General features: G+C 47.4%; 1 protein-coding gene across 1 annotated transcript in view; it reads right to left on the bottom strand.

Annotated features, from left to right (window-relative positions):
- Nucleotides 1-5,958: 5,958 nt before the first annotated feature.
- Nucleotides 5,959-12,209, bottom strand: part of LOC142572310 (neurotrypsin-like) — a 63,450-nt gene continuing 57,199 nt past the window's right edge. Inside the window, exon 20 of the mRNA XM_075681355.1 lies at nucleotides 5,959-6,126. Within this exon, the coding sequence (XP_075537470.1) occupies nucleotides 5,996-6,126 (131 nt within the window). The 3' untranslated portion in view covers nucleotides 5,959-5,995. The remainder of the gene's footprint in view (nucleotides 6,127-12,209) is intronic.

Below are 12,209 nucleotides of genomic sequence, written 5' to 3'. Positions count from 1 at the left end.
GGGTCGCAAGGCAACAGCCAAGCCACAGCAACGGAATCCAAAGCGGACTATACCCTTCACCGGTTCCGCTCTTAGCCAAAGACGTGTTCACTTTGGAAATGATTGACAGATGCGTGACGTGATCATAATTTGCGGTGCCGCCCCGCTGTCTCTGACGGCCTCTGACGCAAGCAAAATTTTGACCAATCAGATGAGGCCAAGTGAACCATTCCCCTTCCGAGCAGTTATAAGATTCGGCCCCAGGAAATGTATAAGATTCCGCGGCACTGAGCTGCGCCGTACTCGTTCGCGAAATTCGGTCTACAGCGTGAAACCAGTGCGGGAAGCATGTCCAAATTCGCTGCCTTCCGCCCGCAGATCAGGAAAACTCGATCTTCTGAGCGCTGTTCTCGCGCTCTGCACAAACGTATAGTGGAGGCTACGCAAGGAGAAATTAGCTTGAGGAACTGGTAAGCCATGAATGTGTGAATGTGTTTGTGAAGCCATACATGTAAGCCATGTGTGAATATTGATGAGCCGAAAGCGACATACAGCTTTTTTTCTTACTTTGAACATTAAAAAAATTAATAGCCTACAAAAGTTGCTCGAATTAGGCCGCTGCACATTAATTATCTGTCCTGGTGGACATCATTTGTAAGAAAAACCAAAGCAATTCATTCTCTAATAAAATGATTGCATTATAGTCGTAAACTTTAACGTCGGAAGGTTGAAGGCCGCAATCGTCAGAAAGGTATAGTTCCGCGTTTCTACATTCCAATATGGCTATGTGGGCCGAAATAACTGGCGTCACCTTATTCGTTCAATTTATCCTGATTATGCACGCCGCACCGCGAAGCGCTGCTCGCACTGCAACCCCCCTGTGATGTATAATGAGGACGGCGTGAAATATAGAGCGTCTCCATACCGCGCGATAAGTCGATAAATCTCGCTCCCTGCTGCTAAAGTTGCTATGCGTCCGTTCGCGAATTGCGTTAACCGCCAATTGGAATCATTCAGCTTGCGGGAAGAGAGAAGTGTGACGGGCAGCTTCATTTTATGCCACATTTTTCTGTCATGTATAGGGTTGGACGTAGTGCCGCGTGCATAATCACGTACAGGCGCCGACAAAAGCGGTATACACTGTAAAATAATTTACACCCTAAAAGTGAAAAGGGAGCAAATGTGTCTATAACTCACACCCTTAAGGTGTCCTTTATATCGATAACACCCTAAAGGTGTGAGTTAATTATAGACACATTTACACCCTTTTTCAATTTTTAGGGTGTAAATTATTTTACAGTGCACTCTACGCAGTCCACGCAGCGCGAACCGGAGCAGCGGCACACTAGAGACACTGGAAAAATTTCAGAGTACCGCATTCGTTTTCCCTGCGCCGCCGACGCGTTCATTGGCCCAACCGTACCACGTGACTTTGGGGTGCCATATACCTTCCAAGCGCGGGGCGTGCCGGCTGAGTTAGAGCGCAGGCAGCGCAGGTTCCCTAGGTTTTTTTGTGTTCCGATTGTCGCGCTCGCGTTTGACTGCAAGGAAATCATGCCTGGCTGCTGCGCTTTCGGATACAGCAACCGAACTGAGTCTGGAAAGACTTTTTTCTAGATTCCGACCGGGAAAAATGACCGAGGGGGTCGTTCTGCTTAGTTACACAGAATCGGCCGGGAGAACTTCAAGCCTACAAAGAACACCCGCGTGTGCGAGGTATAAGTACACCTTGCTTGTGTTTTTCGGCACTGTTTTAGAAGATATTTAAGCGAAGTGCACGCGGTGTTAGCGATGCTACGAAAATAGGAGTTCATTGCAGGGATCGTTCGCGTCTTGCACGTTTGACGCGGGCACACGGGTACGTGTTTGTCGCTCAACACATGCGGTTATTCCGTGCTCGTGGCACGCGAAGGCACACTTGTCGCGCGAGAATTCCGCGTCCTCACGTGCACCAGGTACTCGCATGATTTCTCCGCGCACGTGAGCGCGCTCTCGCCTCGAGTCACTCGACCCATAGCACTTGTTTTTCGCAGATCGTGACGATCGCAGTCAATAAAAACATGGTCACTACGAGGCCCATGATACTTCCTTTTTTCCACTTATCCTTTGCTCATTTATACATACGCATTTCGAGCTTGAAACGAATGGCCAGGCGATATTAACAACACATGCTTCAAATTTTGAGCTTGTAAGCCGAGCACATGCAATGAACTGAAGTCAGCATACATATTATGTTTTATGTTGAAATGCTACGGTGCATACCCAAATAATGTTGTGCTTGATGTATAACAAGAAATACAAAACAACAGAACACCCGGTAGCTTTAGTTTCACTCTGTCACTAAGAATGTTACATAAACCGCTCTAAAAGCACAAGAATTTTATACATCGCCTATGTAACTTAGACAAAAGAAGTGCTGCGTCACCAGTGGGCGTTCCTGATTTTTTTTTTTTTACACAGGCAGCAAATCTTGGCAGTCTAAGAAAACAGTCATAAATAGGTTGAGAAGAGTAGCCGCTCATGGGGGGGGGGGGGCGCACTAGACAGCCGCGTTCATAAATCGCAATGTAGCAAACTGTCGCTCATTATCAGTGTACAGAAGTACATATACGTTGCTGCAATCACGCAAATGGCTCATATTGGCCTTCCCCAAGATTTAGTGCGCAAAATGGTCATTGAAGTTGGTTTTTACGCCTGCTGTGCACAGATCGTGTTACGATCACGGCCAAACACCGGTGCGCACACGGCAGTCGCAGTGTGTCGTGCGTATACGGCGGACGAAGTCGCCCGGCAGAATCGAGAACGCGCGGTATCCGTTTACAAACTAAATTAAGTGTATCCGATTTAGCTTGTGAAATGATACAATGAACGTACGTGCCTGTGACACTATCAGGTGTTAGTTTCGTCCTGATTGGAAACATTCAATAGAAGCCGACGGCGGTCCACGATGTTCATGCCCAAAAGCATAAGCTTGCCTCATTCCGGCTCGAAGTGACGAAATGTTTCCTTCGTAGCTCGCTCCAGGGAAGGGGAAAAAAAACGCGTGCATAAGCTCCCGATAGCAGCGCTAAGGTGCTGCCCACAATCGTAGCACAGTTCCAGCAGTAAACACGATCGGCGTGCAAAACAACCACCGGCTGCATTACTTCGCACAAAATAACATTTTATTTTCGTTCTTATAGCAACCATTCTCTCCGGGCACAAAGTATTTGTACTTCAGTAAACACTCAACATGATGTGTCACCGAATATCAAGCTCTTCCAACACAGCGGCCTTCCCGCGACACAGTCGGCTTGGAAGGTATATGGCGGTGGCCGCTCAGTGTTGCCAGTCAAATCCCAACCTTCGCGGTACTCTGAAATTTTTTCCAGTGATTCTACGGCACACTGCATCGTGACGCCATCTACAGGCGATATCTGGGATCGAGACAGCCAATGGGTGCCCTTTATTATCGGCAGACATGATCCCAGATGCGGCCTGTAGATGGCGCTGCGATGCAGGTTGTTGTAAAGCCCCTTGATAATTTGAAAGTAGCGACACTCTCCTCCTCACGGCGCTTTCCTCCTCGATTCTCCTCGCCCGCCGGCTGCGCACGGCACGCTATACCTCCTGGGCTCCCCCGGACAGGCCGCAGGATTCTATGGAGGCGTGTTATGTTGGGCCAGTTGCGCGCCCCAGTTGGGTTGAAAATTTTGAGAAATGCTAATAACAGCATCGATAATGCTGGAGGGAACGTTTATGAGGAGGTTGGTTTTTTCTTAAAGCCGTATGAACGGGGTATACTGATTTAAAGGGAGCTTTGAGGCGAGTTCTATACTCCAGACAATTTTTCTGCCACATGATCAGATGCTTTATTTCGTGCGTCTGGTCTAGTATTGCTTGTGACACATCCCTTTGTGTGTGGCTTATTAGGCGAAAGCCTTAGACCTCTGTTTCAAGGTCCCATTACCAGAGTAATGATTGATTACTGATTCGATTGTTGTTCATGCACCCTAATCCACCCCAATCGGTCTTAATACCCTTTCATCAACACTTCACCTTAATCCACCATAATCCGCCTTAATTCTCCTCCACGCACCTAAATCTTTATTCATGCATCTTAATCCTTCTTAATGCACTCTAATCCACCTTAATCTTCTTTAATACACTCTGATCAACCTAATCCTCCCTAATCCACCTTATGTCAACCACTAATGATTCATTAAATAACTAGGGTAATCATTCTCTCATGCAGGGGTGGACATGCTTTGGGTCCCCTGTGGCCTTCCTTGGGCCACGTGATACCTATTTAGAACGCGACCTTGAAACATAAAGATCTAAAGGCTTTCGCCTTAAAACTTAAAAAAAAGCTCAATTTTGACTAGTGAACGCTCATCACCTACAATACTACGGGGATACTTGCCACTAATTTTTTCAGGGCGCAAAGCAGAATCAATAATACTGCGCTTCCGACTGAATAACAACAGTTAGCGACGTGCGAAGTAATGGAGCCACCCCAGAATATTAAGCATACTGAGGACAACCGCAACAAAAACGCTGGTGAGCAGGCCGGAAGAATGATAAAAAAATGCAGCATTATGGGATGCTTTGCTACGAGCTATAAGAAAGACTCCTCAGCTCGCAAACAACGCTGTTCTTTGTCAGAACAAAGTTGCTTCGGCCAATGTCATGCAGCCACTGCTTCCTACGCAAGCCGTTACGCTTTCGTTGTGGTATTGTAAAAACGGCATAACCATCTTCAGGCTTCTTGCTGCAGTTATATGCGCAACAGCCCGGCATAGCGCTAGCACATAGACCAGAAACACTGCGCACAACGTTCGCTACGCCGAGCTAAAGCACCGAGCCAGCCGTGCTCAGGAGGAAAATGGCGCGAACGAAAAAGAAAAACACAAGCAAAACGCAAGAACCGCGCGTTTCTAAGGGCAACGGCAGGGAGACCAATCGTCGTGCAGAAAAACGGGGGCAAAACTGGTTCCCGTGGGGGGGACATGCAAGGGGCGAGGAGGAGGCGAGGAGGTCGCGCGGCGGCGGCAGAGTTCAAAGAGTGGCGGTACTTTCAAATTATCAAGGGACTTTAGGTTGTTGTTGCTCCGGCTCCAGCTGCGCGGACTGCTTGGAGTATACCACTTTTGTCGGCGCCTGTACATTGAACGAATGAGTTGACGCTGCAGTTATTTCGGTTCACATGGCGGTATTGAAATGTAGGAACACGGAACTAGACTCTTATGATAGCTCCCTTTAACTTTACATGTGCCGTGAAGTTCGTAATTAAAATATAATTGATTCAATTAGTTTAATTAGTGAATTTATTGATTTTTTTCACAAGTGTCGTCCGCCTGGGCAGATAATTAATATGCAGTGACGTGTGAGTTGAGTTTACCTTGTAGGCTTTTTTAAGAACAAAAAGTTTTAGAATTCGAAGAAAAAAGAACGCTGGATATGATTTTTATCGCGTTCAATTTTCAGCAGTGTAAATGAACGTCGAAGGAGGCTATGCGCGCATAATTTTATTTCTCTATAGTATGGTAATTTCGCAGCTTCAAAGTGTGACGACGTGGGCCAAAGGGGAAGCAAGAAAGAAAGCACGGTATAAATTACTCTATAGGTGTTGCAAGGCTTTATTGTTTTGTTATGGCGTAAATTATGCTGGCGGCCTTTCATTTCAAGCGCAATTATTTATTAGAGCGTGTGTGCGTAATCGTGGGCTCATGGCTGATATAACTGTACAAGAACACGCCGTCGGCGATGGTTAGCTATAGCTCTAGGAGAGACAGCCGTAAAATATTTTTAAAAAGCGCGACCATATATTTTGCTATCGAAAAAAAAAAAGGTGTAAATTTCAAAGCTTGTGCGTAGAGCATGCGCAAAGATCGTGTACGGGTAGTTTATCGATGAGAGTCTGCGCAGCTCACCGTGTTATATATATATATATATATATATATATATATATATATATATATAATTATTTGCAAACCGGCTTCTTGAAAGGCTCGTTCGGCTTCATGTGGCGCAAGCCCTAGTGCCGGAGCTCATCGGCAGTCCTGGCGATCCAGTCCAAGTAGTCCTGCACTTTGACGTACACTCCAGGGCGGTTAGGAAGGCCGCACTCCTCTCCCCAGCTGATGATGCCGAACACTGCGTACCGACCTACGCAAAGAGGAAAGCGAGGCTGAGGAGAGTTTGAGGCTGCAAATCCTGAGCAAATCTATATCTAGGCGCAAGAAAGAGCAAGAAGCCCTGTACATCACAAAATTCTCAACTGCAGCGCACAGCGCGACGCGTTTTGCTCTTATGCGTTTGATTTGCGTTACTTTTTGCACTGGTTTGTTGTGCTATGGGGTCGAGGTTCGGTCCCACCAACGGTCACCCGCCCTAGTCGCTCAGTGACTTTGGCGTCATACGTCGCACGAGTTCGCCGGATCAAATGCCGGCGGCGGCCGCATTTTGATGAGGGCGAAATGCAAAAAACGCCGGTGTACCGTGCATTGGGTACACGTTAAAGAAACACATTATTTCGGAGTCCCCCACTCCGGAAGCCTCATAATCAGGTCGTGTTCTGGCTCGTAAAGCCCCAGAATTTAATTTTGATCCCACGCTCGATCACATTGTTCTTTTGGGAGCTATTAGGAACGACAGGAGTAAAGAGCGGCAAGGTTCACAAATAAAGGTTCGTTTTAAAGAAAGAAGAAAAAAGCTTAGGTGTTATTAGCATATACCGTTTCCGTCTCCGCCACCCGCCAGCTTTGCATGATCTATATATACAGACTTTAACTAAGACGCGCCGGGCAATGTGTATATGCATGGCGTTGCTTATAGTTATTACGTGCAAAGCTACAAGTGGACGAAGCAGCAGCGATATGTTCACCTCATAGTATACGTAATTACATTTCACGGAATATCGGGCTGCCGTTGATGTGGACGGCAGTATACAGGTTGGCCCCTATAACTTGAGCCAAATTTAAAAAAAATGAAAGGCACTCCGGACGCGAGTTGAACCGAATGCATAATGTTAGTACTGGCCTAGAGTTACTCAGGCTATTTTTTGTTTTCCACTTAATAGATTAGTTATGTTTAATTAATCACCTTTTTAAATACTGGCTGCAGACCCCAAGTGTGATACGCAATGTTGTAGAGCACCTTGAAAAATCTCTCAACAATTGTTTCGAACACGATATATCTCACGTGGTCCTTTTTTCCTAGTTCCAAAGAAAGCCCGCGAAATATGATAAAATACCACGTGACGGGGCAATTGCGCACTGCTATTGCGCTGCTCTCAAGCGTGCGATGGATGAACAAGGTCGGCTGAAGCGAGACTGGCCCGCGACAGGGCGTTATGCCTGGTGTAGGCATCTGGACATGCGGCTCTTATCGTGTGACGCTGCAAATGCATGCCGCTGGCCGAGCGTTGCCGAAGCGATAAAGTGGCTGAGGCCGCCAAAAAAAAAAAAAAAAACGAAAGCAGCATTTTGATTCTGCCTGAAAGAAGGAAAGGGCGAAGCGCGTGGGAACGATGGTAGGCGATGACGGCTGCTACAGTTTTGCCTTTGTACACAAATGACCTTGTAGTAGTTCTCGAATTGGACGATGATGCTATAACTTTATATCTTAGGGCTCGAATAACAGCGTATAAATCACTCGGGTACAAAAATAAAACTAACTAATGGTAAAAAAAAAAAAAACCTTGGCTATATTCAAGGAAGATTACGCATGTCTTCTTCAGACGATGGCTCTTTTCGCACTGGCTCCGTCTGCTCTCCTCAAACTTACTGTCTACCAGACGTTCTTTTTTGATCTCGCACCTCGCGCGTGCGCATCGCTTCGCGGTCGCAGTATCGGGTGGCCGCGTCTGGCTTCACACTTCTGTGCACCGTGATCGGCGCGTCAGTCCCTGAGAGAGTGCGCCCGCAGGCTGTTCCAGTTTATCGGACGTAGATCATACCTTATGTGCAGGCGCCGACAAAAGTGGTATACTCCGCGCCGCGGGAGCGGGAGCAGCGGCACACTAGAGTCACTGGAAAAAAATTCAGAGTACCGCAAAGGTCGGGATTGGACTGGCAACACTGAGCGGCCACCGCCATATATCTTCCAAGCCGAGTGCGTCGCGGGAAGGCCGCTGTGTTGGAAGAGCTTGATATTCGGTGACACATCATGTTAAGTGTTTACTGAAGTACAAATACTTTGTGCCCGGAGAGAATGGTTGCTATAAGAACGAAAATAAAATGTTATTTTGTGCGAAGTAATGCAGCCGGTGGTTGTTTTGCACGCCGATCGTGTTTACTGCTGGAACTGTGCTACGATTGTGGGCAGCAGCTTAGCGCTGCTATCGGGAGCTTATGCACGCGTTTTTTTCCCCCCTTCGGTGGAGCGAGCTACGAAGGAAACATTTCGTCACTTCGAGCCGGAATGAGGCAAGCTTATGCTTTTGGGCATGAACATCGTGGACCGCCGTCGGCTTCTATTGAATGTTTCCAATCAGGACGAAAATAACACCTGATAGTGTCACAGGCACGTACGTTCATTGTATAATTTCACAAGCTAAATCGGATACATTTAATTTAGTTTGCAAACGGATACCGCGCGTTCTCGATTCTGCCGGGCGACTTCGTCCGCCGTATACGCACGACACACTGCGACTGCCGTGTGCGCACCGGTGTTTGGCCATGATCGTAACACGATCTGTGCACAGCAGGCGTAAAAACCAACTTCAATGACCATTTTGCGCACTAAATCTTGGGGAAGACCAATATGAGCCATTTGCGTGATTGCAGCAACGTATATGTACTTCTGTACACTGATAATGAGCGACAGTTTGCTACATTGCGATTTATGAACGCGGCTGTCTAGTGCGTCCCCCCCCCCCCCCCCATGAGCGGCTACTCTTCTCAACCTATTTATGACTGTTTTCTTAGACTGCCAAGATTTGCTGCCTGTGTAAAAAAAAAGCAGGAACGCCCGCTGGTGACGCAGAACTTCTTTTTTCTAAGTTACATAGGCGATGTATAAAATTCTTGTGCTTTTAGAGCGGTTTATGTAACATTCATAGTGACAGAGTGAAACTAAAGCTACTGGGTGTTCTGTTGTTTTGTATTTCTTGTTATACATCAAGCACAACATTATTTGGGTATGCACCGTAGCATTTCAACATAAAACATATGTATGCTGACTTCAGTTCATTGCATGTGCTCGGCTTACAAGCTCAAAATTTGAAGCATGTGTTGTTAATATCGCCTGGCCATTCGTTTCAAACTCGAAATGCATATGTATATATGAGCAAAGGATAAGTGGAAAAAAGGAAGTATCATGGGCCTCGTATTGACCATGTTTTTATTGACTGCGATCGTCACGATCTGCGAAAAACAAGTGCTATGGGTCGAGTGACTCGAGGCGAGAGCGCGCTCACGTGCGCGGAGAAATCATGCGAGTACCTGGTGCACGTGAGGACGCGGAATTCTCGCGCGACAAGTGTGCCTTCGCGTGCCACGAGCACGGAATAACCGCATGTGTTGAGCGACAAACACGTACCCGTGTGCCCGCGTCAAACGTGCAAGACGCGAACGATCCCTGCAATGAACTCCTATTTTCGTAGCATCGCTAACACCGCGTGCACTTCGCTTAAATATCTTCTAAAACAGTGCCGAAAAACACAAGCAAGGTGTACTTATACCTCGCACACGCGGGTGTTCTTTGTAGACTTGGAGTTCTCCCGGCCGATTCTGTGTAACTAAGCAGAACGACCCCCTCGGTCATCTTTCCCGGTCGGAATCTAGAAAAAGTCTTTCCAGACCCAGTTCGGTTGCTGTATCCGAAGGCGCAGCAGCCAGGCATGATTTCCTTGCAGTCAAACGCGAGCGCGACAATTGGAACACCAAAAAACGTAGGGAACCTGCGCTGCCTGCGCTCTAACTCAGCCGGCCCACCTGGCGCTTTGAAGGTATATGGCATTCCAAAGTCACGTGGTACGGTTGGGCCAATGAACGCGTCGGCGGCGCGGGGAAAACGAATGCGGTACTCTGAAATTTTTTTCAAGTGACTCTACGGCACACTGCATCGCTACGGCATCTACAGGCGGCATCTGGGATCGAGACAGCCAATGGGTGCCCTTTATTATCGGCAGACATGATCCCAGATGCTGCCTGTAGATGGCGATGCGATGCAACTTGCCATTGCTCCGGCTCCCGCTGCGTGGACTGCGTGGAGTACAGGCGTAGTGCGCGCCGATGGACGCGCCACTGGTCGTATCGAGCTTTACTGGACACAAGGGCTTAGTTCGCGTGAGTGCCACCACGTGGCGTACTCACCTTAAACTTTTCAAACTTCCCGCGGTGACGCGTGATGACGTCAACCAAACAAAAACAACCAACCAAACAAAAAAATAAAAAAAGTAAAAGCTATCCCTGCGCAACGAACTTCGCCACAATGCTTGTCCCGCCGGCGTTATCAGCGTTCTTGATCAAGCGTATTCGCTCGTCGCCTGGAAATTACTCGTCATCCAGCGTTTACTCGCGACGAGCAATTGTTGATTCTGGGCTTTTGATGCGGTTCTTTTTTTTCTTTTTTTTTCCTTTTCTTTTTTTTTTTTTCATTCTACGGAGCGAAGAAGCTAGCCTAACCGGCAGAAGCACTTCGGGGCAGCCTTTCTTCAGTCGGCACACATTGTTAACGTCCGAACATCGCACAGCGCCTACTAGAGACGCCGTCGTGGACGGGTTTTGATTTTCCCCCTATCGAATTCGTTAAGGTGCACACAATTATTTCACTAGCGACTTTGCAATGCGCACTCATGGGCTACCGCCGCAGCGGCAAATCTAGATGTGCTTAAGTATTAAGACATATACATGGATATGTTGGTTTTTCACCTTGACACAAAAGTCACGAAACAAGAGTTGAGCAAACTATCCCTGTGTCGTCACAGGGTGTGAGACCGGGCTCGTTGGTATTGCATGCTAAAGTGACTAGCGCAAGAGTGGACACGGGACACTAAAGAGGCGACAAGGATAAGCGCAAACTTCCAACTGGGCGCTTGTCCTTGTAGCGTCTTTAGTGTCCCCTGTCCACTCTTGCGCTAGTCACTCCAGTCTGTGTCGTCATCCGTTAGCATGCTATGGTCGAAGCTGCTCGCAATATTAGGTCACATTTACTGGCCACCAGGCCAGGTACATCCTTGGGTACGACATATACAGTACTTGCAGTTAGTTTCCAAGGTAGTCTCCTACGGCGGTTATCCACGTGCGTGAAGCAAGAACGCCATTTAAAATTATTGTGCAGTAATATATGCGGGATTTGTATGTTCTCCACATTCTCTACCATGTTGCCGTTCCGCCTTTATTATATAGCCGCAATGTAGACTAGCAGCTATCGAACGCCATAAAGGCTATCCACATATTCAACCCTTAATGACCATAGGTTATCTTCCCTCCTCATTACATGTCCTGCCCATGTCCCATTTCTTTTTCTTGATTTCAACTAAGATGTCATTAACTCGAGTTTGTTCCTTCACCCAATCTGCTCTTTTCTTACCCCTTAACGTTACACCCATCATTCTTCTTTCAATAGCTCGTTGCGTCGTCCTCAATTTAAGTAGAATCCTTTTCGTAAGCCTCCAAGTTTCTGCCCCGTAGGTGAGTACTGGTAAAACACAGCTATTATACACGGACTGGATTCCGAGGGAAGGGAAGCGTAGCAGGGGGCGGCAGGAAGTTAGGTGGGCGGATGAGATTAAGAAGTTTGCAGGGACGACACGGCCACAATTAGTAGATGACCGGGGTTGTTGGAGAAGTATCGGAGAGGCCTTTGCCCTGCAGTAGGCGTAACCAGGCTATGATGATGATGATGACATATTCAAAGACCTCACGCACAACTCCTGACACTTAATTGTATTCAAGAGTTGTGTGACTGCCCAGGACATCCTTCACGAATGTTACATAACACATTATGAGGCTTTACTTGCCAAAACCACGATTTCAATATGAGGCACGCTGTAGTGGAGGATTCGGGAATAACTTAGACCACTTGGAATTTTTAACATGCGCCTAACCCTAAGTACGCGGGTTTTCGCATTTCACACCCATTGAAATACGGCTGCCGTGGTTGGGATTCGATCCCGAGACCTCGTGATTAGCAGCCGAACCCAATAAAAGCTAAGCAACTACGGAGGGGACGGAATGTTGGCAGTAGGAGGAAGGTGACAGCCGGCACGTGAGACAATTTGTTCCCATCCTCATTGCACGAGA

The sequence above is a fragment of the Dermacentor variabilis genome, chromosome 1, assembly GCF_050947875.1.
Source record: "Dermacentor variabilis isolate Ectoservices chromosome 1, ASM5094787v1, whole genome shotgun sequence".
Classification (NCBI taxonomy): Eukaryota; Metazoa; Arthropoda; class Arachnida; order Ixodida; family Ixodidae; genus Dermacentor; species Dermacentor variabilis.
Note: the sequence above shows the minus strand (reverse complement) of the source record. Positions and strands in the feature narration are given on the sequence as shown.